The sequence below is a fragment of the Betta splendens genome, chromosome 22 (assembly GCF_900634795.4).
Source record: "Betta splendens chromosome 22, fBetSpl5.4, whole genome shotgun sequence".
Taxonomy (NCBI): Eukaryota; Metazoa; Chordata; class Actinopteri; order Anabantiformes; family Osphronemidae; genus Betta; species Betta splendens.
Window position 1 is genome coordinate 6,521,913 of NC_040900.2, and position 27,937 is coordinate 6,549,849.

General features: G+C 42.5%; 3 protein-coding genes and 2 long non-coding RNA genes across 7 annotated transcripts; 3 read left to right on the forward strand and 2 right to left on the reverse strand.

Moving 5' to 3' along the window:
- Positions 1-695: 695 nt before the first annotated feature.
- On the reverse strand, positions 696-3,779 carry LOC129603618 (beta-1,4-galactosyltransferase galt-1-like). Of its 2 annotated transcripts, none has more exons than XM_055505868.1 (5): positions 3,682-3,779; positions 2,083-2,685; positions 1,678-2,008; positions 1,411-1,586; positions 696-1,313 (listed from the first exon to the last, which is right to left on the reverse strand). In XM_055505868.1, exons 1-5 carry the CDS (start codon positions 3,774-3,776, stop codon positions 1,070-1,072), a joined length of 1,449 nt encoding a protein of 482 aa, XP_055361843.1. In that variant the 5' UTR covers positions 3,777-3,779; the 3' UTR covers positions 696-1,069. The 2 variants fall into 2 exon arrangements, with proteins under 2 accessions (XP_055361843.1, XP_055361844.1); XM_055505869.1 differs by lacking the exon at positions 3,682-3,779 and adding an exon at positions 3,564-3,636.
- Positions 3,780-6,057: 2,278 nt separating this feature from the next.
- LOC129603626 (uncharacterized) lies at positions 6,058-7,037 on the forward strand. The gene is made up of 3 exons (XR_008693699.1): positions 6,058-6,388; positions 6,507-6,653; positions 6,916-7,037. It is a non-coding gene; the product is annotated as an uncharacterized LOC129603626 (long non-coding RNA).
- A 6,259-nt stretch (positions 7,038-13,296) lies between these two features.
- LOC114848741 (glycosyltransferase family 92 protein F13G3.3-like) lies at positions 13,297-17,084 on the forward strand (the record flags this gene model as incomplete). Its single annotated transcript, XM_029139496.3, has 5 exons — positions 13,297-13,655; positions 13,727-14,057; positions 14,143-14,318; positions 14,423-16,332; positions 16,834-17,084. Coding segments are annotated over 4 exons (1,110 nt in total), but the record flags the coding sequence as incomplete, so codon positions are not given.
- LOC121201963 (uncharacterized) lies at positions 16,342-20,460 on the forward strand. Of its 2 annotated transcripts, XM_055505888.1 has the most exons (4): positions 16,342-16,476; positions 17,086-17,721; positions 19,420-19,493; positions 19,622-20,460. In XM_055505888.1, exons 1-4 carry the CDS (start codon positions 16,466-16,468, stop codon positions 19,627-19,629), a joined length of 729 nt encoding a protein of 242 aa, XP_055361863.1. In that variant the 5' UTR covers positions 16,342-16,465; the 3' UTR covers positions 19,630-20,460. The 2 variants fall into 2 exon arrangements, with proteins under 2 accessions (XP_055361863.1, XP_055361862.1); XM_055505887.1 differs by lacking the exon at positions 19,622-20,460 and having other exon boundaries at positions 19,420-19,556.
- On the reverse strand, positions 17,999-27,919 carry LOC129603624 (uncharacterized). Its single transcript, XR_008693697.1, has 2 exons — positions 27,009-27,919; positions 17,999-21,360 (listed from the first exon to the last, which is right to left on the reverse strand). It is a non-coding gene; the product is annotated as an uncharacterized LOC129603624 (long non-coding RNA).
- Positions 27,920-27,937: the final 18 nt, after the last annotated feature.

Here is a 27,937-nt window from a genome sequence, read left to right on the forward strand (position 1 = left end):
TAATAAACATTGAATCATTAACACTAGAACGACTAAAGGTCGTACATATAGATATAGGCATATACACCACTCACACTGACCGGGTGTTCAAGTGATCGGCACGCTTTAGCTGGATCCCTGCCAAGAGCTGCTTTTGTTACGTAAAGAGGGCCATCACTGAAGCACTATAGGGGCCAGGATGTGCGGGCACGCTGACACGTTGAGCTAAGGAGCCTGGCAGGGCCTGTTGATCTGCATGTATCTGCAGTACGTGTCACTAGCTGAGCCGATCATTGGAACACCTGGCCAGTGTTAGAGGTACAGTATAACCAGAAAAGTCCGTGGTGCTAGTGTTATGTCATCACCTGTCTGGAAACATGCTACTGGGAATATACATTTTTTAATTAAAAATTATTTCAATTTCAAACTACCTATTTAGGTGTTTGCTTTAGATAAAATGCCTCAGAGACGAAGCTTTACTTTTAAGCACCTCTAAAACACCCATTACTATAAAAACAGTTTAACAGCCAATACTCCAGCTTGTGTCTGGCTGTCATTCTGTGGTGATATACCTGTGTTTATGCCTCTTTGTACGTGCTCGATGACATCCTGGTACATGTAGTTTTCCTACTACTGTGGGAGCAGCTACTACAGCCTGGGCTGTGTATAAGTCACTTATAACAGTGCAGAGCTGGTTTCTCGCTTCTTGGGACACACACTCACAACATACAGAATTTTAATCAAAATATAAAAAATTTTATTTACTTTATTGGCAGTTAGCCTTAAGATTTGTGTAGAATTCTTTGTTGTCTAATTTTGATTTCAAAATGTCTTTCCTCCAGGTTCCTGTTCGCCCCAAACCAATTATGAACTTCTACACAACTTGAAATCTTCTGAGGTAGCATTTAAATGAGCAGTGAATGATCCAAACACAGAAAAATGTCTATGCCACTGCTTTTTTGGGTCAATGTGGTTGTTGCTGTTGAGGGAGGTCGATCAAATCATATCAAATCACAAAAAAGCACCAAAAGATTCTAGTCACCATTAAAAACATTTTAAAAATCAAAAAGATATCACATCATACGTAGGATCAGTTAATTCTATCAGCTTCCTCCTCTGAACTCAGCAGACCTGTTTTCCTCAGCATCTCGGTCACTCGTGGTATCACTCTGTCCTTAAAGTCCCACAGGCGTTTGTCCAGGTGCAGCTCCTCCAGCGGCCGTTCAATGAGACGGTTTGTTACACTATGGACGATATGACACATCTTCTCTGGAATCTTGTAACTTTCTCCGAATGCCTTAAGCACCTCATGAACTGACGTCTGCTCCACAAAGCTATGGAATAAAGACATAGTAAGAAACACATGGATGTTAGTTGTTTTTTCTTTGTTACCTCATCAGCTTAATAGAACAAAACGCCTTGTCCTCCTACCTTGGCTGAACTAACATCTTGTGTGGGTGGTATTGGTCTTTATTACGGTCCTCCCAGTAGATGCGCTGCAGAATGTTAAAGCCTGGGACCTGCCTCCATGCGTCCACGTAGCCTTTGTTACTTTCCTCTGTGGTTTTCTTGGGATAGATTATAACCTGAATGACGAACACCCCCGTCTGCAGAACATGGATTTACACTGTAGGTACAATGCAAAGACTGGAAAATGTTTTGGTTGATGACACTCTGACATGTTAAAACACACCGTACATTGGGATGCTGTGGTTGGAGCGTGTCCATCAGGCTCGTCAGGCTGTCGTGCTGGTACGGCATGATGATCTCATCGATGTCGTTCAGCAGGACGTAGCGTGAGCGCTCCATGGACCTGTAGATGCACTCGTTGAGGGCAACCAGCTGACCGTAGTATTGTAGCTCCCCTCCATGTACTGCCACCTGCCAACCAGGAGACGGATTCAGATAATTGTGGATGGGCCACTGAACCAGCTCCACCAAACCCTCCTGGCTGTAGCTGTGCAGCAGGCGGCTGAGTTCTGGGCCGCCGCTGTTGTTGTAGACCACCACTCTGCCCACACCCAGCAGCCTGGAGAAAAGGAAGGAGAACTTCACCTGAACCACAAACATCATAGTAGTAGTTGTTGTTGTTATTGTGCTCACCTGTAAATTTCGAGGGTCTGTGCAAACTGAAGCACATTATTGTATCCTCCAAACAAGGCAGAGATGCAGACGGTGAAGTTAAACTCAAACCTTTTATTCTTCTCATGAGTCTTCTTGTTTCTTAATGGAAGCCACGTCGGGTTTGTGGGCCTCACTGTGTCCGGCACAAGTGTAACATGTGTAGCGTTGCAGTTGTGAGGAATCTGACACATGACATCTGTGGCGCCGTAGGGAAAGTCAAAGTGGTCTGAGTGCACTAAAACAGTGGCTGGAGTTGTATCTGACAAATGGTCTACACAGCAGAACAGACAGTGCAGAGGCTGGATGGAGTCTCTCCTAAAGATGCTAATGATGCGTATGTCAAAGCCTTTTACTCGCTGGTCCATGAAGGCCGACACCATAAAATGCTTTGTGTTGTTTAAAGGGGTGATGGTCTGGTCAGAGAGCCGAGAGGAGCAGACGTTAGATTTATGTGGGGGCATGAACTTCCTGTATGTTTTGGGGATCCTCTCAAATGCAAGGGAAATCAAGAGGCAGACAATGATGAAGAGTAGGAGATACTTTGCATTCAAAGAATATTTGGCTCTTTCCATGACGTCTGACCTGAGATAGAAAAAGTAGATTATGAGTCATTGGAACATTACAGTTTAGTAATTGCTAAAATGGCTGACGGTGACTCATCTGATGTATTGGTTTACTGTACATTTAATAGTTTCATTATTAGTTTGTGTTATGAAACAAAAAATATTTAGTTTAGATTTTCAAAAGTCCATTATGGACATATACTAAATAAACAGTCTTTTTTGTCTGTGTATGTATTTGGTCTTTTTCATAGTTGTTAACAATAATAAAATTACTTTACTCACTGAAACGTGACATTATCATGCCACAAATTGTCATGTCAAAAAAGTTTTCTCAACTACCGTACTTTAGTTTGTGACAAACTATAACTTGATTATTTTGTTTTGAGTTTAGTCTTCTCAACTGAGTGGAATTTACATTTTAATTACTAATAAAAACAAATATCTATGATTTGGTCTAAACCCCTAATTTACTTGCACTTTTTAAGGTAGCAAGAGAAAAATGTTTTTTAAGCAAATCCATATTAACATAATAGTAACATTCTAATGTTCATTTAATCAAAGAGACACAGCATTTTATCATTTCATTATCTAAAGGACATACAGTATGTTAGGATGTTAGGGTTATTGTAGCCTTTGTAGAGTATTGTGTTCATTTAAAAAGGTAAAAGCTTCCTTATCCGCAAACACATCTTCACACTGGACTTGTTTGAGTTAAAACTCCAATTCTGTGGCTTGATTCTTGACAATACATTTGTAAATTTCTTATATGCAAACAAATAAAGATTTCAAAGGTTTTAAACATATTTAAGAAATACAGAAAGGAAGTAGACAACCAGCAACCAACTACCATCAAACAATTACAAAATAATTAACTGTTTAATTTTATAACATACTTACTGAATATTACAAAACAAAATATATATATATATATATAAAAACTCGCAAAAAGCTCTAGATGCAGACGGCTCTGCTTCCCCATCCACTGACAAACAGACTTTAGTAAAGTTTGAAATACCTGTTCAACTGGTCGTGTTTCAGGTCTTGCATCAGGCTGGGATCCCACCTAATGCTGGGTCCAATCCAGTTTGTGAGTACAGTGTTATGAATCATATGTGTTTATGGTAATGCTTGGAAATGCAAGTCACATGACGTGTATTTTAACTTCTTGTCACAGTCAGTGTGTGAACGAATGCGGCGGACCCACATGCACAGCTTCGAGAGACTCATACAGTAGGTATAGATAGAAACAGCTTTAATGTATTCACAGGTCAGATACAGGTGGAGGTCAAATTCAAAGAGGCAGATCGGCGAAAGTACAAAAACAGCAGGCAGGCAGGCAGAAGGTCAGACAAGCAGGAGGTCAAACACAGGAATACACTCAGGCTACGGTAACGACAGGGAGAATCCAAGAGCTTAATCAGGCAGAACGAAAGCAGGCAAATAAACAGTGCTGGAATGGAACAAAGTCAACAATCTGGCAAGGAACTCAGGTAAATGCAGGTGCTTAAATATCCAGTTAATGACTGGATTGGACACAGGTGTACAATCACATTACTAGTAACGCAAAGCTGGGAAAGACATGACTGCACATAAAGCGGAAACTACCAAAATAAAACAGGAAATAAGGGGCAAAAAGCCCCAACTATGACAATACCCACCCTCTCCAGGTCAGCTCTCCACGCGCCAACCCCCCAGCAAGTCCTTGGTGGAGAACCACACCTGGTCCCCCACCCGCCTATGGTCTGCATTGACCTTAAACCTGGCCTGAGTCTTAAGCAAGGTCCGGCGAGCCCGCAACCATGTGTGACGACAGTCGGCCAGCAATGCGTGGGTCGATGGCACCTGAACCTCCTCCTCCAAGGAGGCAAAGACAAGAGGCTGGAACCCATAGGCGCACTAATATGAAGTAAGCCCCGTGGATGCACACAACTGTTATGTGCGAACTTCACCAAAACCAACTTGCCAACTGCCAATAGTCGCAGAGGAGGAGGACAGACTGGTCTGGGCTCTGATCAGGGAAAAAAAACTCAAAACTGGGAAACAAACTGCGGACCTCTGTCTGACACAATGCCCTTCAGGAAACCGTAGATCCTAAACACGTGTTGTAAGGCCGCTTGGGCCGTCTGCTTGGTGGACGGAAACTGTGGTATGGAAACGAAGTGGACCAGGCGAGATCAATGACATTTGTTACCTGCCGACTGAGGCAAACCGGTAACGAAGTCCAAGGCTATATGTGACCAGGGCCGGCCTCTGGTGAGATGACTTCTTGGCCCCACACGTTGGACATGCCTCGATGTATTCCTGGATGTCCCTCTGGGATCGAGGCCACCAAAACCGGCTCCCCACCATGAAGGCTGTCCGGTCCACTCCAGGGTGTCCACTAAAGAGAGACGTGTGGGGCCCAGTGGATAACCTTGCCCCTGAGTGCTGGTGGTAGAAACAATCGATTAGGGGGTCCCTCTGGTACCTCGTTAGGTGTCTGGAGTGTCTCCTCCTACACTCGCCCCTCAACCGACCAGGTGGCTGCTCCTACTACACACCCAGCTGGCAGAATCGTTGCCGGCTCCTCTGGTTCAGCCTCGGCTTCATGGATTCGGGACAGAGCATCATGCTTGCCATTGCAAGATCCTGGGTGATATGAGAGGTGAAAATTAAACCGGCACAAGAACAAGGACCAACGGGCCTGGCGGGAATTCAACCTCCTGGCAATTCTGATGTATTCCAAGTTCTTACAGTATGGTCTGTGTAGACGACAAACGGCTGCTCTGCCCCCTCCAACCAATGCCGCCACTCCTCCAGCACACCCTTCACCGCCAAGAGCTCTCGGTCTCCGATGTCATAATTGTTTACTGCGGCAGACAATTTGCGTAACATGAAGGCGCAGGGGTGCATCTTATCATCCGCCGGGTCTCGCTGGGAAATGACTGTCCCAATGTTACCTGGTCCAGCTGCTGAAACCAAGCAAATCAATTAAGCCAACAATCGATGCAAAATAAATAAACAGAGATGTACCTTAGGCTAACATATTCATAACTAAACAACTGCTGTAGTGTGGTTTAACTTTGAGATTAATACTAATACCAATAATAGTATTAAGGTATGTGCACATACTCATTTGTGGACTTTGGTGAATAAACAATGCCACTTGTGAAAGCCAGGGTGATGGGAGGAGCTCGGCCGCTACACCCAGTCAACGAGCAGAGGAAAGAACCCTAGCAGCCAGGGAAACATACCCTGCTCCGGAGCAGGGTATGTTTCAGGGTAAGTTTGATTCAGACGTGCCCATTTGATGATGAGCCTGTGGACGTGGAGATCCAGCTTATTATAGATTTATTAACGATTAACGATTTTTTCCATCGTTAGAGAGTCATAAGGCCACGTATTGGTATTTCTTTCCTAACCGGATGATTATTTAAAGCATTATTGTTTTTCTAAAGAATAGTTAATGTATTTAATAAACCATTTGAAACCATTCATTTCAAACCTTTTCAGTGGCAGGTTTTTCCTTACTATGATAATCTATGGCATATATTTTAATACGTACACCTCGGACAGGCAAGAGTTTGACGACAGTTTGACACGACAAAGGTACCAATAAGGAGCAGGCTATCTTCAGAGTCAGACGATCAGGTACGTAACCAAAGTTTCTTTCCAGGACGAAGGTACAAGGCAGGGAACAGGCAGGAGTCAGGAGTCAGATACAGAACATGATCTCGAACAAGGTACAGTAGGCAATCAAAGGTACGCTGGAATGTGGTGACTTACACGCGGCAATCTGGCAACTGGATGTGATGACTACTGGTGATTAAATACAGGTGAGTAATGACTTATCTGAAACAGGTGTGCGTAATGATGACCGGAACGTGAAGCGGAAGCTAACATGTGATCAGAAACGGAAGGGCTTTCAGAGTAAAACCGAACAGAAACCAGAACATGACAGAGGGAGACTATGTTAATAGGAAGTCATTTCATAGTACCAATGTGCAGGTAACTATTATTTCCTGTCCAGAATCTTTTAGTTAAAAAAACATTAAACGCATTACTGTTTCCACTAACTGGGTAATATGTGATGCAACCCATCTCATCACTAATGTGAAAGCAAAATAGCCAGGGTCACTGCATGATTCCAGAATCTTCAGGGAGTCATCACTATGCCACGCGTTTCAACAGGGTACAGTATGTTGTAATTTACACAAGTTCATGTTTTTACTGTATTGTTTTATTGTTTTACACATTTCAATGACTACAGGACACTACAATGGCTACTTGCTGGGGGACAGAGGGTTCCCTTGTCTGCCCTATTTGCGGACACCATACCCTTAACCTGAACCTGGACCACAGGCACGGTTCCACCAGGCTCACAGCAGAACACGAGCCAAGATGGAGATGACCACAGAGATGGAAGACTCTTAAGACAGATTTGTCGGAATAACTTTTATTAAGGTTTCTGCACCAAAGCACTCATCATTTCTTCATGTCCTGAAAAATAAAATGGAACATTATTTACATTGCTTCACACAATGTCCCAGACTGTGTGTTTTCTGGAGGGTCCCATAATGCAATCCGTCCATCAGTGACTGCAAGACAATGCTACCCATAAAAATGTAAAATAAAGTCAGAGTACTACAACATTGTAGAAGCTTATGCAGCATATGCAGTTAAATAAAATAAGCCTGCATACTACCGTTAAGCAGATTCAAATATCCTAGTGACAGAGACAGTAGTTCATTTAGTCCTAAGAAATAATAAAAATGTGAACTACTGTGGTAAACTTACATTTCAGATAGATACTCATGTCGTGGGAGGTTCTGTGTGATGAAGTGCCCCAGGAATGCCCTCAACCACGGGTTACCTTTCATTTAGGGACAGAGCGGGCTCCTCAGATGGGGTGAGGGGAGATGGTGGTGCCCCTCACCTGTCTGATGAGCTTCTGCCTTCTTTCTATTACTGTAGCTACATTAGAGAAAGAATATGTTAAACATGTTTAATACATAGATCCTGTAATTTGTGTAATTGTATTTTCTCTAGCTCCAGAAGAATTACACCTTATTAAACAAGAATATCACTATTATCCAACATTATTTGAATCTCATGAAATTAATAGTACAAAACAATGTGGAAGTTATGTTTAATAGTCCATTACAATAAAAGAGGAGAGAGCAACATAACGGTAATTAAATAAACTCACTTTACACAATTTTTTTAGCCAAGCCAACTCTCTTTCCTTTCTCCGATGCAGCTGTATTGCTTTATTTTTTAATAATAATCGTTTTAAATTCTTCATTCGCCGCATGAACACCTCTAACTCCACTGTTAAAATGTGCTGCCCTTTTCGTGTTGCTTTAGTTTTCCATGGTGACTCGTGAATTCGGCGAGCCATTGAAAATGTCTTTATATATTCGCCGTGCACGTGCGTTAACTCTGGGTTACCAGCAGAGGGTAGATTAACCTAACTGTTATCAGGTGTTTTGGAACTGACATACTCAGGGTAAGCAGGTTCTGGGTTAATCAACCCAGAGTTCAGGGTTTAGTAGAAGGTCAATCAACTCTGCTTTCTGGAACACACCCCTGATAAGCAGATCCAAAGACAGTCCTCTTGGTTGAAAAGAAAATGTATTTTCCATGCTACAGCTCAGTCCAATACCGATTGCTATCCAATACACCGTTAGATGCTTTCTGCTGCCAGCTGTTACATGTTTCAGGTTTTATATCCAATTTGCATACGGTCATAAACAATATATCGAAACACATCCATTTATGTGTTTATATGCACAGCTGTATCCATTTGAAGACACAGACGTTCAGGTGTGTGAACACGTGTAAACAGTCTTGATTGCTACAGTAATGGTTTAATTTTTTTTTTTTGTCAAAGCAGTGACGTTTCTGTTCAGGGGGTGAAGGATCAGACTGATAATTTGCTTGACGTCTTCCAAGGCTTGGAGGATTTAGTGAGACACATTCAGAACTTATCAGATGCTTCCCAGGTCAGCAAAGTCTGGGGAAACTCTTCACAGGTTTAGTTTAAAAAGATATAACTAGTTTTTTGCTGTTGTTTTCCAACTGATGTGATGATGATGAAAAACTGATGTGTTGTGTTGCATACTGTATAAATTTACAACTAAAACAGTTAGCAACAAAAATTATTAATTAATTATATTATTATTAATTATTAGACACGAGTTTAAGCATATTGACCTCTGAGATCAGTCATATTGTGTTAAACCATCAAAAGACTACAGCAGTTCCACCACACAAGTTAGTACAGTATTTATCTATTTCTTGTCTTACTTTCACTTAGACTTCATCTACAGCTCCATGTGTGCAGCAGGCTGCAGGAGTATTGTATGGTACAAAGTGTGCACTGAGCTGTGGCAAAATGGGTCAACGCTCTGCCTGAAATGGATGGAGGAGCCTGTGTACACAGGTTTTGGGGTTGTGATTATAAAATAATTGCCACTGTACTTATTGTGTGATTGCTCCTGTTTATGCAATTTGTAAGTTAGTGTTTTATTGTCATACAGTACCATCATCTGTTTTTCTTTTAATAAATGTTTTTTGTATTTGTGAAAAAAAAAACAAAAAGGCTTGTGTTTGGATCTGTGTATTTCATGGCTAGCAATGCTGGACAGCTAACACACTCACAGGACCCGTACCAACATTAGCCTCTCTGCCAGTGCTCTACCCAACTAAGGTGTTGTTTTACTTGGACCATGCCTCTACCAGACCACAGCAGCCACAGGACAACATTCCTATGAATGATGAGTTTGCTGTCATGGTTTTGCTCATTTACGGTATCTCAACCAAAGGGCTTTATTCAATTACTCTGGGGATTGTAGAACACATAAAAGACTGTAGAATAACATTTGGTGCATCCACAGAGAGTCAGAAATTATTCTGTACTCTGACAAACATACAACACAAGTTCACAAGTTCAAAAACACTTCTGTTCTTCACCCATTTTACCCATCATAGTACACTAGCCATTTTGTTTTGGTTGTAAAAGTGAAAACTAATGAAGGAAAATTGAAAATAAAAGTCTCAATTACTTCTAAATCACAGAATTAGATGAGTTTCCTCTTATGGAAATAGTGCAGTTGTGCGTTGAGTGTTGCTGCTAGTTTAAGAAACTGCATGGAAACCAATGCCGTTTTTTAAAGTACTATACAGTAAAATGTGGTGTCACAAAATTAAAGCATAAAATAAGTTTTCCTACACTAATAATTTGTAGTTTCTCACAGGACATGGCACACAGCAGTTCAGTTCTTTCCAAATAATTGGTTAATTATTGTTGCAAAAATCACTATCTTCTGTATATCTCAAGACCACACTATAAATATCAGCTGTATGTAATGTCGACTAGGGCAGGACCAATGTTTGATTATTATATTTGACAATCTTGGGTGTTAAACAGAACGATGGCTTTCAAATCCTGTAATAATGTAACCAGTCAGTACACACAGACTCCGTGAGACCCCTAAGAAAGCGAGACTTTTATTTGGAATGGAGTACAACAACGGCAGGATGTCGGTGCTCATATGCAAATTAAGCAATACATTTATAATTTCTTCTCTAACGAAATCGACTGAAATCAAGTCGTTTTCTGGTTAATTGGTCTATTAGATGAAATACAAAACACATCAGTTTTCTCGCTTCTCTTGAAAGACGGAGTTTAGTCAAAGCAGCATGTTAAAAATGAATAAACGAGCTGAAAACAGTATTTTCAAAACTAGACGCGGAATTGGATTTAAAGCCGTTTCCCGTTTTCTTGTTTTGACGAAAAAACGGAAAACGAGAAACTGTAGAACTGTCAGGAACGTTAGAGAGAGGACCCAAATGCGCAGTGCGAGGTAGGTGGTAAAAATCAAAGTTTAATCCAGAACAGTTGAATCAGTCCAGGTCATACACAACAGAGCGTAGGGTTGAAGTACAAATACGGCAGGCTAAATCAGGTCCAGAAACAAGCAGAGTTCAGCAACGGAGTCAGTGATTTACAATACCGGTCAGTATCAGGCGAGAAGCGATGGTCAGAGATACGGAACCAGGTCGGCAACAGGATAAGCTGAACAAGAGAATTGATGGAACAAGCGGTCATAGAATCAACGATCTGGCAGAGAACTAAGGAAACAGGTGGTGGTTAAATACAAGGGCTTGATTACTGATTTAAAACAGGTGTGTGTATTGAGGACCGGGAGTAAAGCGGGAACTGCAGTGGTGTGACCAGGAACGGAAGTGCTTGCAAAATAAAACCGGAAACTGGAACCAAAGCCTTACAAGGTAAAACAGAAAAGTCCTTTCAAAATAAACTGAGAACAAAAACCTGACAAGAACGTTCTAACAGTTTGATTTCCCCACCCGATTAAAAGCTGGGAAAACTAGAAAACGAGTCGTTTTCCGTTTGTCGTTTGACACTTTTATGAAGAGAAACGAGAAACGGTCCGTGTACATTCTAACAGTTTGATCTCCCCCTTCAGAATAATTGGATTTAAAGTCATTTCCCGTTTTCTCGAAAACGACTTTTTCTCGTTTAGATAATTACAGTACATTTAAGACATAAAGCACAACTTACCATGTACAAAGTGTCCACTGAAGGACTGAGGACACAAGACCTGTATTTATACGCTGTTACAACCCCCCACATGAACTGTTGACTGGTCTTTGACTGGTGTGTGCAGTAAACCCCCCTTTACTTCCTTAACAACGTTCCTGTGGTCACCACAGTGAAACACTCACCATTTAATAACCAAATGCTTGATGACCCCCCAGGAACAACCCTCAGCCAGAGGCACAGCATGTCCTAACAACACAAAATTTCCCATAGGAGATACGATAAGACACCACCCATTCACTGGATCCACGCACCCGAGCGGAGAACAGACTCCTCCCATACACCAATCACACCACATACATCATACGTGGAAAAATGCACTCTGACATACATGCTCACACCCACACCATTCACTTATTCTCATTTATGGGAGGGGAGATCACGAACCCACTGCCTGTGCGACCCCAAGCAGGGCCTGCTGAACCTCTAGAGCCTTGGCTCTAGCTCTGGTATCTATACTGTAGATACATTTTTTGTTATTCTGAGAAAGTGTATCTTTTACAGCATTATACACTGTGACAAATATAAACTGTTGGCAAAATTTATGAAGTTATACAGAAAAACATTTCTTTTCAGTTATCTGTCAAGACCTGAAACACAACCACTTCACCAGGCATTTCAAACTTCCCTAAAGTCTGTTTGTCGGTGGATGGAGATGCAGAGCCGTCTGCATCTAGAGTTTTGAGTTTGGAATATATATATTTTTTGTTTTGAAATATTCAGTAAGTATATTATAAAATTATATAGGTAATTATTTTGTTATTTTTGGTGGTAGTCGGTTGCTGGTTGTCTACTTCTTTTCTGAATTTCTTAAATATTTTTAAACCTTTGAAATCTTTATTTTCTGATGATTTGGTTTGCACAAATATATTTACAAACTTATTGTCCAGAATCAAGCCAAAGAATTGGTGTTGGCCCAGTGTGAAGATGTGTTTGCAGATAAGAGAGCTTTTACCTCTTTAAATGAACATGATACTCTACAAAGGCTGCAACAACCCTAACACCCTAACTTATACTCATTACTGTGCAATAAGCCTGCAATGACCTCGTACTCACTCCAACTGTATTGTACGGCTTCTTACTGTGCCAACACAAACTGTTCCGGGGCTGTATTCTCGCTTATCTGAACTGCTGTTGTGAGAAGTAATTTCCCCACTGCGGGACTATTAAAGGTTTTCTTATCTTCTTATCTTATCTTAACATTGTAACACACTGTATTTTCTTTGATAATGAAAGGATGAAATTCTGTGTCTCTTTCATTAAATGAACATTAGAACGTTACTATTATATTAATATGGATTTGCTTAAAAATATTTTTCTCTTGCTACCTCAAAAAGAGTAGTAAAGTAAGTAAATTAAGTGTTTAGACCAAATCATAGATTATTGTTTATTTTATTAGTAATTAAAATGTAAATTCCACTCAGTTGAGAGGACTAAACTCACTGTTAGTTTCTCACAAAATAAAGTAGCTGAGAAAACTTCTTTGACATGACAATTTATGGCATAATAAGTAATAATGAAACTCTGCTACTAAGCAAATACATCAGATGAGTCACCGTCAGCCATTTTAGCAATCATTGGACTGTACAGTTCTGATGACAAAGGCAGTCATTCATCTTGTGTTACTGTAGGTATTGGTCTCACAGAAGAAAGTGAATGATGTAAATATTTCTAAACCATGAAAGAAAACACTAAATACACAAGTTTTAACTTTTGTAAAAGAAACTTAATGGCTTAACTTGAAAGGTTCGCTGTATAAAAAATCATGTTTTTCATTATTACTCATCTTTTTTCATTATTACTCACTGAACTAATTTTTCTATCTCAGGTCAGACGTCATGGAAAAAGCCAAATATTCTATGAATGCAAAGTATTTCCTACTCTTCATCATTGTCTGCCTCTTGATTTCCCTTGCATTTGAGAGGATCCCCAACACGTACAGGACGTTCATGCCACCACATAAATCTAATGTCTGCTCCTCTCGGCTCTCTGACCAGACCATCACCCCTCTAAACAACACAAAGCATACGCATCATCAGCATCTTTAAGAGAGACTCCATCCAGCCTCTGCACTGTCTGTTCTGCTGTGTAGACCATTTGTCAGATACAACTCCAGCCACTGTTTTAGTGCACTCAGACCACTTTGACTTTCCCTACGGCACCACAGATGTCATGTGTCAGATTCCTCACAACTGCAGCGCTACACATGTTACACTTGTGCCGGACACAATGAGGCCCACAAACCCGACGTGGCTTCCATTAAGAAACAAGAAGATTATTGAGAAGAATAAAAGGTTTGAGTTTAACTTCACCGTCTGCATCTCCACCCTGTTTGGAGGCTACAACAATGTGCTTCAGTTTGCGCAGACCCTCGAAATTTACAGGTGAGCACAACGACAACAACTACTATTATTATGTTTCTGGTTCAGGTGAAGTTCTCCTTCTTTTTCTCCAGGCTGCTGGGTGTGGGCAGAGTGGTGGTCTACAACAACAGCGGCGGCCCAGAACTCAGCCGCCTGCTGCACAGCTACAGCCAGGAGGGTTTGGTGGAGCTGGTTCAGTGGCCCATCCACAATTATCTGAATCCGTCTCATGGTTGGCATGCCTCAGAATTTTCAGGGGACCTACAATACTACGGTCAGGTGACTACGCTCAACGAGTGCATCTACAGGTCCATGGAGCGCTCACGCTACGTCCTGCTGAACGACATCGATGAGATCATCATGCCGTACCAGCACGACAGCCTGACGAGCCTGATGGACACGCTCCAACCACAGCATCCCAATGTACGGTGTGTTTTAACATGTCAGAATGTCAAAAGGATTTTCCAGTCTTTACATTGTACCCACAGTGTAAATCCATGTTCTGCAGACGGGGGTGTTCATCATTCAGGTTATAATCTATCCCAAGAAAACCGCAGAGGAAAGTAACAAAGGCTACGTGGACGCATGGAAGCAGGTCCCAGGCTTTAACATTCTGCAGCGCATCTACTGGGAGGACCGTAATAAAGACCAATACCACCCACACAAGATGTTAGTTCAGCCAAGGTAGGAGGACAAGGCGTTTTGTTCTATTGAGCTGATGAGGTAACAAAGAAAAAGCAACTAGCAAAGAACAACCATGTGTGTCTTACTATGTGTTTATTCCATAGCTTTGTGGAGCAGACGTCAATTCATCAAGTGCTTAAGGCATTCGGAGAAAGTTACAAGATTCCAGAGAAGATGTGTCATATCGTCCATAGTGTAACAAACCATCCCATTGAACGGCCGCTGGAGGAGCTGCACCTCGACAAACGACTGTGGGACTTTAAGGACAGAGTGATACCACGAGTGACCGAGATGCTGAGGAGAGCAGGTCTGCTGAGTTCAGAGGAGGAAGCTGATAGAATTAACTGATTCTACGTACAGTATGATGCGATATTTTTGATTTTTAAAATGTTTTTAATGGTGACTAGAATCTTTTGGTGCTTTTTTGTGATTTGATATGATTTGATCCACCTCCTCCAACAGCAACAACCACATTGACCCAAAAAAGCAGTGGCATAGACATTTTTCTGTGTTTGAATCATTCACTGCTCAATGTACAACATTTTTAATCAACAATGTACAAAGGGAGCGGCTTCTTGGTTTGTCATAACACATTCGGTCTCTTATGACAAACATCATAGCCAGACGCTGTGCACAGTATTAATAGTCTGAACAATAAATATTTGAGAAAAGAGGAAATTGTTTTCAAGAGTTTCATTTAAATGCTACCTCAGAAGATTTCAAGTTGTGTAGAACTTTGTAATCTGTTTGGGGCAAACAGGAACCTGGAAGAAATGTTGAAATCAAATTTAAACAGCAAAAAAATTCAAAGCTAAATGCCAATAAAGTTAATCAAAAATCTAATATTTTGATCAAAATTCTTAAACAAAATTCTACATTGTGTGTGTCCATGTGCCACCTAGTGAACAGTACTGAGGTTTTGGGATGTTTATTACAATATGGAGCTGAAGGACTGAGTCCTTTACACTGACACTCTGGTTGCATGGTCTTGGAATAGCACTAAAGTGAAGCAGGGTGAGTGTTACTGTTGTCGCCTGCAGTTGTCCAGTCTTTTAAGTTATGTAAATCATTCAGGTTTTTCCAAAGAGCATTTTTGACCACAGGCACAGTTCCCTTCTTTTACGTATGATCATGCAGTTGTTTCCATTTCCATTTTCAAGTGAGCTCTCGTTAATCCTGTTCCCCCTCAAGTAGCAGGTTACAATTCCCCTAAAAGGCCCAGTCAATGTTTCTACTAGCCATTTGCTTTGGTTTCATCATGAATATGTTGCATCTAATGTAGTTTTACACTAACCTTAAACTTTAATGCTTCCTTATATCTAATTTCAAATCCTCAAGAAAAGCAACAGGTGTCTGCTACTGAATGAGAATTAAAACTACTGGTACAGAAGTAACTAAAACAGGTTCCCACAAAATAATTGTTGTTCTTTTGAATGTGAATAAATGTGAATGTACAAGTTATGGCCCCACGATTTAGCAAAATATCCCCAGACCATCACACTTCCTCCCCTATGTTTGACAGTTGTTGACACACACTTCTAAATGATTCTGTTGAGAATTAGAGTTTGCAAAATTACAGCATGACATGGTTGTTTTAAATACCAATAAATTCTAAACTATACAGTAAAAGTACACAGATCTTTGTGTGGTGTGTACTTGTGTACTTGTAGTAGAATAAGGAGAACGTGGTCTGGGCCTGGAACTATGCACCAAAGTGAAATTATTAATTATCAAAGTGTTACAGTATGACATGGTAGTTTTAAATACTAATAAATGCTTAATTTTACAGTAAAAGTACACAGATCTTTATTAGGCGACAGTTTTGCTATGTATGCACTATTTTGCTTTGTAGTTTTCCATATTTTGAACAGACCAAAAGTTTCGCTATGAAAAGAGAAAGTCGCGACAAGCGTGTTTTATGCTCTGCTGTAAAGCGCGTAATACGGGCGCAAGACGTTTTTGAAGCGCGGCTGGCTGAACGACGGATGAACGAACGACGGCTCACTTGACCGCAGTAAGTACACGCAGCTTCCTCTGGGGTTGAAAGAACGGCAGTTGGCACTTTTCTAAAGCAGAAAAACGGAGAAAAGTACCAGGATACAAACATGTACTGGAATGTCACAGCCTGAGGACCTTACCAGCGACCGATGCGGATCTGGTTGAGTTTCTAAATATCTACTGAATGATTAATTCATAATATCATTTGTCATCTACTGTAAAGGGTATGCTCAAACGTCAAGCATTTCTCCGCATATTTATATTATAGAAATTTGCTTCTTCTTTCCCGTTAATGGTAAGAAATATATTCTTAAGCTATTCTGGATTCATATTAAATATATTTTATTAATAATTCGTTTGTTGTTGTAAGGTCGCCATTATTACTGAAAACTAAATTAAGCTTGTTCCTTCGACTGTCAGGCAGCACAGAGCTCGAAACTGCATGATTAATAAAATGAGCATTGTTACTGACGTTATACGCTTGTACTCTTTAATCAAATGCTTGTTTTTGCAATAGACTGGATGGATCGAACAGCTTCAATTTCTGCATCGTGCACCAACAGCAAAACGGTGCTAGATGCTGAGTAATGTGCTTCACTGAGTAGAAGAGCCATGGACTTTGAATTTCTCCCTCAGCCTCAGTCACCTGCTTGTTCAACCAACATGCACTTACAACAGTGCAGAAAAGCTAAAATGAACCAGTGTCCTTTAATCAGACTGTAAACCACACTTTGCTCTTTAAATAAACAATTTCTAAATTTTACCTCAGGTTTGGAGTCGTCCCTGTTTTTGGCCGCATGGACAAGAGAAAGAACTTAAGGGGGACGTTCCTAGTCCTCTTCATTATCACCTTCATCGTCATCTTCATCTTCCTCACCAATGTGAGAACACCCAGGATATTTAATTTGATCCCACAGCCACATGGGCCTGTGAAACCGGACTTACCTGAAGTGTCTGACCAGACCATCACCCCACTGGTCAATACAAAGCACTTACTGGTGTCAGCCTTCATGGACCAGAGGGTCACCGGCTTTGACATACGCATCATTGGCATATTTAGGAGAGACTCCATCCAATCACTTTACTGCATTTTCCTCTGTCTAAGTTCTACTTTGTCAAGCACAACCCCAACAAACATTTTACAACACGCAGACAACTTTGGTTTTTCCTTCACCGCTACAGATGTGATGTGTCAAATTCCTCAGAGCTGCGACGCCACACACGTCACTCTCCTGACGCAGCCGGATTATGTGAAGGATCTGAAGCAGAAGTGGCTCCCGATAAGAAACAAAGTGGCGCTAAAGAAGGAGGATGAGTTTGAGTTTGACTTCACGGTCTGTGTCTCCACCCTGTTCGGTGGATACAACAATGTGCTGCAGTTTGCACAGACGCTGGAGATGTACAGGTGAGCAAGGCAGCGACACTGTCCATATATTGTTACTGCACAACTGGGAGTTTTATCATACTGAACAGGTTAATCCGCTGTTGCACTGTCAAACAAGGCAAAGAGTAAAACCACTGTGTGTGAATCCAAAGACATTAATAAGAGCACAGTGGTTCACATTTCGCATTGACTTTTACTAAAAGAAAGCACGCTATATTGATCTTTCTCCCAATGAACTAATAAACTAGATGAAGTGAGATGGAAAGGGGTGGCATGGCCGTAGGAATGCAATATTAACTCAACTCAACTCAACTTTATTTATAAAGCCCTTTAAAACAACCTTAGCTCACCAAAGTGCTGTACATGGTGAGACAATATTAAAAACAAGCAATTAAAACAATACTTAACACAAATAAAAACGACAATAAATACAAAAGAATAAAACAATAGAACAAAACAGGAACAGAGTCTCATGCAGAGTTAAAATCCAGAGAATAAAAATGGGTCTTCAAGCAGGTGCCTGTCTAATGTGCAGTGATACATGTAGGGCACGCCATAATTTAGGCACCGCAAAGGCAACAACAGCTCTGTCACCTCTGAGCTTCCGCCTGGACTCGCTGACCCGAGAGACCGAAAGGGCGTGTAAGGGAGAAACAGATGATGGGGCAAGACCGTTGATTTAAAATTTAATGATTTAAAAACAAAATAAAAGCATTTTAAAATGAACTCTGCACAGGCAGCCAGTGGAGAGACGCCAGAATGGGAGTTTTCCAACCATAACAAGAGCAGCAGCATTTTGGACCCGTTGGAGACATGCAAGGGAGGACTGGTTTACTCCAAAACACAGTGCATCACAGTAATGCAGCCAATATGTAATAAAGGCATGGGTCACTGTTTCAAAGTGCTGCCATGAAACGAAAGGCTTTACTTTAGCCAGCGGTTTAAGGTGGAAAACAACAGACTTTACAACCGCAATAATTTGGCGATCCAACTTAAAATCACAGTCCATTTTAAAACCCAGGTTTGAACCTGTCTGCTTCTCGGACTGAGCCAAGGGGCCTGCAGTGTGGGCAGCCTGGTGGTGCAGTGGGTTGCACTGTCACCTCACGGCAAAAAGTCCTGGGTTCAATTCTCAATAGAATTTGAAAACAGACCTGCAGCTCATTTTTTTTCCACTTCTGCTCTGTTCTGTTGCTGAGCCAAGCCTCAGATTTAGCTTTAGCATGGTTTTTAATGGGGCCACGAAGTCCAGTAGGGCACAACAGGGGAGTAAAACCAGGAACCAAATTCCTCTGTGTCATGTTTTTCAGGGCAACACAAATACACAGTATATTAAAATCTCCAACAATGAGGAGATGATCATAGTTGGGCATCATATCAGCCAGAAAGTGAGAAAAATCCTTCATAACATCCTGTTATATTTGGGAGGTCTGTAGGTGACAGTGCACAGTACTGGGTCAGAGCAACCCACCTTAAATAAAGTCACCTCAAAGCTGGAGAACAGAAAGGACACTGTTTGCATTTGAAGTTTTTTTTTAAAAACAGTCGCTGTTCCTCCACCTCCTTAAGAGGTCAAGTGCAAAACTGTAGGATCAGATTAGGTCAGGACAGGCATTTTCCCTAAATATCATTTCAACAATTCTTCCTTGAATTCCAACAAACTGCCAAAAGGTGTGTTAACAGTAAATAATAAATGAGTTTCATTTTGGTTTCCCCCAGGCTGCTGGGTGTGGACAGGGTGGTGATCTACAACACCAGCTGTGGTCCAGAGCTCAACCGCCTGCTGCACCAAGGTAGGAGCCAAACATTTGGTGAGGTTTCAGGGGAAGTGAAAGATTATGGATAGATTACAGATATTCCACGAGAAACTGTTTTAATGTTTTAATATCAGTCTTGTCTTGAGTCTGTATTTATTTTACAGGTTGGTAGAGCAGACCTCCAGCTCCACGTGGACACGTGATTGTACTTGACTTTAAGGACAAGCTGATACCAAGAGTAAATAAGACTGTGAAGAAAGCAGGCCTGCTGAGCTCAGGACAGGAGACAAGAGGATAGATAAAAAGACAATTAAAATAATAATACCCTGCATTTCTCAACTGCTGGCAGCGGACTAACCACCATGTAAAACAGGTTGTGACAGATGAGCCAACAGTTGTCCTAGTTGAACCGCGTCCAAAACAAAAGGATCTAAGATCCAAATCTTCAAAATACCTAATAGCAGAGAAATAGCATCAGGGCTTCATATACTTCATATATAAAATACTTCATATTTTGGAAACGTGTGCTTACTGTATGTCGGCCCTTGATGGGAACTAACCTGGTCTGGTGCCAGGATGAAAAAAAACTTTTTATAGAAAGACTTGTTGCTTCCTTCTCTCCGCCCGTAGGTGTGTGTGTGTGTGTGTGTGTGTGTGTGTGTGTGTGTGTGTGTGTGTGTGTGTGTGTGTGTGTGTGTGTGTGTGTGTGAATGGTTGTATGTCTCTGTGTCTCTGTGTGGACCCATCCAGGTTGTACCCCGCCTCTCGCCCATAGCCAGCTGGGTTAGGCTCCAGCACCTCCGTGACCCCGCATATGGGAATAAGCGGCTTGCAAAATGGATGGATGGACTTGTTGCTTCTGCTTTTGCTCTCTGTACTTGCACTACAAACATTCTGTGTTTCCTCTAATTTCCACCAGAGCTGATGGCACCAGCTGCATCGGTATATGATAGTAAAGCCATTGTTATGCCACAGAAAGGTAGAAAATTGTTATCTCCTGTGTATTGAAATAATAAAGAAAATAAAAATAATGGGGAAAGCAAATAAAAAGCATGGATGATGATTGTTGTTATGGGAAAAATTGTCTCTTCCTTATTTCTATGCAGTTATTATATGATTTATGACTTATGTTCTGCAATTAATATCTTATGCCTTGTCTTACTGTATGCATTTGACATTTCACCTAGATTGTTCAATGGTCGTCTCTGCCTGATAGACTCTCAACTCTAGCTCCCAAACCCAAGGTCAGGGAGTTGTGTCTCTGTCTGTTGAGACTTGGTGCTCCTTTCTCACAGATAGTTGGACGTCAGCAATGCAGGTGTGAGAATGTAAATATCTTCACACACACTGCGACAGGGAGGAGATGGTGCATGTAATTTGATTGGGTTAGAAAGACATTCTACCCTAGTCGGACAGAGAAGCTAAAAGGCAGAAGCAACTTGAGGATCGTGGGCTCTTTGCATCACACCTTCGTGGTGTGTGCACTGATCTCCCCAGCTGGTTTTTGGTTTGTTGATGTGCACGATCAACATCCATGCTTTTATTTGCTTTCCCCATTATTTTTATTTTCTTTATTATTTCAATAAATCGCACAAAAGGACAAGTCTCTCATCTGCTTTTTTATGGAAAATTTTCACCACAATCGTGCACATCAACAAACCAAAAACCAGCTGGGGAGATCAGTGCACACACCACGAAGCTGTGAACCTTCCTGGATGGAGTAGATCCAAGTCGCTCTTTCTATGATCTTCACAGCCGTGGTGGTCGTCAGAAGGACTTGGAAGGGACCTTGCCACCGTTTTGAGTTCCAATGCTTCCTGCGAAGCTCCTTAATGATTACCCAGTTCCCTGGTTGAATGATGTGCAGTGGTTCTGTCGCCTGTTTGGGCAGAGCTCCTTTCACCTGTTTGGAGATTTGAGACAGAACAGAGGACAAGTTCTTACAGTACTGTAGCATTGCGTCTTCGCACATTTCAGTAGGTGGTAAAATCCTGGTCTCAGTCTCAGGGTGGAGTCCCATCATAGGAGGTCTACCAAACAGGATCTCATAAGGGCTGAGGTTTGTTCTCATCCTTCTCCTCATTCTCATGTATGAGAGCACAATGGGAAGAGCCTGAGTCCACTTGAGACCAGTGTCTGAGCAGCATTTAGCCGGTTTGTTTTTCAAAGTGCCATTCTCTCTCTCTACCGCCCCTCCGCTTTGAGGGTGGTAAGAGCAGTGCTTTCTGATGTCAATGTTCAGAAACTTTCCCACTTCCTCTAGGGCTTGGTTTGCAAAGTGTGAGCCGTTGTCACTGCTGATTTTAGATGGAATCCCCCATCTGGGAATTATTTCTGTCAGCAAGGCTTTGGTAACTGCATGGCTGTTAGCATGTTTAGCTGGGAAGGCCTCCACCCATTTTGACCACATATCAACAATCAACAATACTTTTTACCTTCTGCTGGCGTTAGTTCGATGGAGTCCAGCATTAAATGGTCAAACGCCTGTTCCGGTGGTGGGTGAGCTGCCAGTGGTTTGGCAGTCGTCTTACCTGGGTTGTGTTGGGTGCATATCATACATGCTTCACAGTATTTTTGCGCATAGATTGAAAATCCCTTAGTGTACCAATGTTTTGTGAGAGCATCTAACATTCCCCCCTTTGATACATGGTCTAATCCATGTGTCAACTTCGCGAAATGAGGGAAAAAGTGTTTAGGTAGGCAAGGTTTGCCGTCGGGCCCATACCAAACGCCATGGCTACTGGTGGCGCCATTCGTCATCCAGAGCTTGCGTTCCTGTGGGGTAGAGAATGTCTGAAGATCAGGGAGAGCAGAGGGAGGAGAGGGAGGTTGGGTAGAGGTGGAGGATAAGAGGCAGGGAACAAAGGGAAGGGGAAGTCGGACAGCTGCCTTCGCAGCAGCATCAGCGCGTGCGTTTCCAGCAGAGATGGGATCAGCGCCCCCAGTGTGTGCGGGGCACTTACATACAGCAATTGCAGCTGGTAACAGAATTGCGTCGAGCAGATCAGCAACCTTATCATGATGCAAGATAGGTTTGCCATCAGATTTCAAAAACTTTCTGTGTTTCCACAGAGCACCAAAGTCATGTGTGACGCCAAAAGCGTATCTGGAGTCTGTGTAGATAGTAGCAGACTTCCCTTCAGCCAATTTACAGGCTTCGGTCAGTGCGATCAACTCCGCAGCCTGAGCAGAGTAATGTCCTGGCAAAGCGCCAGACTGTAAAACAGTATGAGAGGTGCAGACTGCATATCCAACCTGACAGTGGCCCGAAGCAGGGTCTCTAGAGGCGGAGCCATCAACAAAGAGAACGAGGTCACAGTTAGGAATTGGCACCTCCGATAGATCTGGGCGCGGAGTGCAAACCTGGTTCAAGACCGAAACACAGTTGTGAGGCTCGCCATCGTCAGGGCCTGGAAACAAAGTGGCTGGGTTAAGCACATTGCACCTTTTGACAGTGATGTTTGGCATTTCCAGTAGGATGGTGTTGTATCTAAGCCATCGGGCTGTAGAAAGATGCAATGTTTTTTGTTCCAAAAGGATCAAAGACACGGCATGAGGAACCAGCAGGGTGACATCAGAATAGCCAACAATGTCACGTGATGCCAGCACGGCTTTCTCTGCCGCAGCCACTGCTCGGAGGCATCGTGGGAGCCCCGCAGCGACTGGGTCAAGCTTAGCAGAGAAATAGGCTACAGGGCGTGGACGCCCTCCGTGATCCTGTAGAAGGACAGAGGTCATACAACCTGATTTCTCATCCACTGTTTGGGTGAAAGGTCGCGTAGGGTCAGGCAGACCCAAAGTAGGAGCCGACTGAAGAGCTAGTTTGAGGTCGGTGAATGCCTGTTCAGCCTCAGATGTCCACGTGAGGCGGGTGGTGGATGCAGAAGACGTCTGCATCAGAGCTCTAAGCGGAGCCTCCAAGACGGCGCAGTTAGGAATGAAATTCCTGCAATAAGAGCACATGCCTAAAAAGGACATAAGCTGTTTGTATGTGCACGGTTTAGGCAGGTTCTGAATAGCTTCAGCTCTTTTAGGTGAAATGGATTTCCCTTCAGCGGTGATGATGTGACCTAAGAAGGTAACTTCAGTCTGAACAAACTGTAATTTAGACAGACTTGCTTTGTGTCCTGCACCATGCAGGTGTTTCAGCAGCTTGATCGTATCTGCTTTGCAAGTTTCCTGATCCTCAGTGCAGATCATCAAGTCGTCAATGTACTGCAGCAGGGCGGTGCCTGGGGACAAGACAAGATCATCCAGGCTGTCTTTCAGTGCCATATTGTAGATGGTAGGGCTTTCTGAATACCCTTGGCACAGTCTGGTAAAGGTGTATGACTTTCCGTTGAATTCAAAAGCAAACCAGAATTGACTGTCTTTGTGGACGGGCACGCTGAAAAAAGCGTTGGCCAAATCAATTACTGAAAAAAATTTTGCCTTGGGCGGAACCTGAGAAAGAATGGTGTAGGGGTTCGGTACCGTAGGCGCGCGTGGTTGGACTGCCGCATTTACTGCATGCAGATCCTGGACAAACCTCCATTCTGTTGGCTGTCCTTTGTCTCTGATTTTCTTAACTGGGAAGAGTGGAGTCCTCACTGGAGAGTTGTCACATGGGACTATGACTCCTGCTTTCAAAAGAGAGTTAAACACCGGTGTTATTCCTTCAATTGCTTCTCTCTTTAAAGGGTATTGCTGTTTGCATGGTCTGTAGTCAGATTTTGGCGTGATGACCACTGGGTCACACCCTTTGATCAAACCTACATCATATTTGTGTGTGGCCCACAGGGAAGCTGGAACTTCCTGTAAGGCTGGATACTGCGTCAGAGCGTCCTCTGACAAAAACACGTGGTGTGGAGTGTGTGTGGAATGTTGAGGTACCAAGTGCACTGTACGCTGCGCATGAAAGTTAGACTGAAAAAGTTTTTTGTAAGCATGCAAATTAGGTGAATACATCACATTCGGGTCGGAAGTCGTTTGCCAGTCTCCTTCCCGTTGACATCTGTCCACGAAAGGACCCAAGTCCTGCCATCTGTCCCCGTCATGTTTTGACAGAAGGACATGTGGATCTGTAGAATAAGCATCAACAAATCTCTCTTGTTCGTTAGTGAGAGAAATCGCAAGTTCAGACCTATGTTCATCCCAAAAAAGAGAGGTTGAGGTCAGTTTATCCGCATGTGTGCGTAACCATGATTTTTCAAACTTCTTATCAGGACCAGTGGACACATGTGCTGTACAAGACAGGTCAGATGCGTCTCTAAAGGTCGTATTCTGTGAGGAAACAAGCTGTCGAGCAGCCTGTGTGAGGGCCTCAGTTACAGCCTCTCCCTTCAGCAGCCACTGATAAGAATAGAGCAGCGGCTCTGAGCTGAAATTAACACAAACAAAAGAAAAATTATTTACATTGTCCGTGGTTGTGACCTGCACTCCCTCCGGAGTGGAAATCAGTGAAATACCTAAACTACACAAGATCTCTTCCTAATAGATTAACTGGGCATAAGTTTGAAAGCAAAAATGAATGTTTGAGTGTCTTGCCGTCTGATGTTGTGCAAGACAGAGGAACAGTAAGTTTTTCTTTTATTGTCTGCTACGTACAGTAATTATTATTACTTCTCTCTAATAGTCGTGTTCCCTTTTAATAGTCATTGATAGTCTGTTTTGTTTTTCTACAGTCTGGCCAGACAAACCTATATTGTGCACAAATCTTTTTAGAAACATGGAGGATTTTATTACTGAAGTTGTTGCAAATTGAAATAGTTTAAACCCATCAGACTGTAAAGTCATGCAGCAGTTGTCATTTAGCTGTTTGTCATCATTTTAAAATCACTCTGTGGGATTTTTTGAGCAAAAAGCGATTCTTCGTTGCGAGCAGATAAGCATGAACATGAATTTGAGCGTGTATCAGCTGTAAGCGTGTTTCTTCATTGCGTGTATGAATGTGTGTGTGTGTTTGCGGTACCGTCTTGTACGTCACGTGAAAAGGAACCGTCACCTTCCTCCTTCCCCAACCATCAGTCTGATGTGAGCGCCAGTGGGTGAAGCCTTTCGGTGGGACAGTTGTTCCTCGATGACAGACCTTTCCTGGATCCTCACATGCAGCTCTATTGGGCCGATCACGTCTGAAGCCTCTCCTGTTGTTTCAACCAGTGTCTGTGTCAGAGCACGTCTTCTCACTCTGCTGTTGCTCTGTCCTTGTTTTCCTTTGCTGATTGTCATAAGCAGGTGTCTGTCAGACACACATGCCTGTAGTGGATGGTTCATCTGATGAGCCCAGAACGTGATGGCTGCAGACGTTGTGGAGTCTGTGAGGCGTCCATGCTGTGGTCTGTGTCCTCCAGCTGCTGTGGTGTCAGAGCTTCCACCCTGTTCTGGTTGTTGGTCGGGCGCTTCTTCTCCTTCAGTTCTTCTGCTGACGGTGGGAAAGGAGTCCAGAACAGTGGGAGCGCTCTGTTTCTCATCATGTTGTGTGTGTGTATGTGTGTATGGTGGTGGTGTGCAAGCTTCCACAGAGTTGTTATCTTTTCTGCCAGCTACGTCACCGCTCTCGTCCTTTCTCCCTCCTAACTCTTTTTGGCATTTCAGTCTTTCCCTGCGTTCTGATTCTTTAACCCAAATTTCAAGGCATCTGTTGTTTAATTCAATTTCCTCTAAAGTTTTAACTTTGATCGTTCTACTTTTGCGGAGCTGTTTCTCCTTTTCTTCTAATTTTTCTTTTAAAGCGCGTATGTCCTTCACACTGAGTGATCCACCTTCTTGAAACCCATAAAGTTTTGTCCAGTCGTGAAGACATGACACGCACTCATCACCATATTTAAGTCTCATTACTTTTGTAATGCTGCAGTCTGGTGGTGGAGACTTAGATCGCCCCGAACCCATCTTTCAGAGTCCCGGCGGTTTCCTGCCTTACATTTTTATGTGTTCCGGCCGGAACCTTTTTCAAAATTTCTCTTCCACGGACGTCTCCGTAGAAAGGGAACCGCTCAGATCAGCGACAGGGTTCTCGGAAGTGGTCCCTCACCATCAGGCCCCTCTAAGACCCGGGTCCCTCGTATCTCGAAAACACTTCCCCCTGCAAACGCGCTCCGTCTTACAGAAGCCGTCTTTTATTACTTGTCCACTCCCTTTGGACTGCGCTCAGATCTGCACACTGGTCTGTATCCTCAGTACAGACAAAAACAAGCTCGGCTCCACGAGCCAACCCTTAGCAACCACCGTCTCGGCCACCAGGGCAGACTTTGACCTAACTCATTTTACCCAAATATTAAAATTTTAAAATTAAATTTTTTTTTTGTTTGTTCCTAATTATTATATTTTGGATGTTTTCAGCCAAATAGTCGTTTTTTAGAAATATTATTATCTCTAGTCCTAGTTATATTTTTCTTTTGTCGTTGTTTGTTTTAGTCTAGTTGGGGATGTTTTAGAATTAATTGTTATCTGCCTTACTTTCCCTAAACCAAATGATCAGAGCCAAGTAAACCCGAATACCTAAAAACCAATTTCAAACCCGTTTCTTTTTTTTTTTTTCTTCAACAAGTCGCAACAAAACGGAATCTCTCTCACCGGGCCGAGTAGAGGTTGGATTACCGGGTGAGCAGTCCTCCCAATCAGAACAGCTGTAGAGGTTTGGAGGCTGAGCGAACCTCGTCCTCAGGACCGCCGTCCCTGATCACGCCGTCCAGACGACCTGCCGCGGGTAAATCAGGGCATACTTCATGTTTTGTAAACGTGTGCTTACTGTATGTCTGCCCTTGATGGGAACTAAGCTGGTCTGGTGCCAGGATGAAAAAAAAAAATTTATAGAAAGACTTGTTGCTTCCTTCTCTCCGCCCGTAGGTGTGAGTGTACCCAAGGTAGGAGCCAAACATTTGGTGAGGTTTCAGGGGAAGTGAAAGATTATGGATAGATTACAGATATTCCACGAGAAACTGTTTTAATGTTTTAATATCAGTCTTGTCTTGAGTCTGTATTTATTTTACAGGTTGGTAGAGCAGACCTCCAGCTCCACGTGGACACGTGATTGTACTTGACTTTAAGGACAAGCTGATACCAAGAGTAAATAAGACTGTGAAGAAAGCAGGCCTGCTGAGCTCAGGACAGGAGACAAGAGGATAGATAAAAAGACAATTAAAATAATAATACCCTGCATTTCTCAACTGCTGGCAGCGGACTAACCACCATGTAAAACAGGTTGTGACAGATGAGCCAACAGTTGTCCTAGTTGAACCGCGTCCAAAACAAAAGGATCTAAGATCCAAATCTTCAAAATACCTAATAGCAGAGAAATAGCATCAGGGCTTCATATACTTCATATATAAAATACTTCATATTTTGGAAACGTGTGCTTACTGTATGTCGGCCCTTGATGGGAACTAACCTGGTCTGGTGCCAGGATGAAAAAAAACTTTTTATAGAAAGACTTGTTGCTTCCTTCTCTCCGCCCGTAGGTGTGTGTGTGTGTGTGTGTGTGTGTGTGTGTGTGTGTGTGTGTG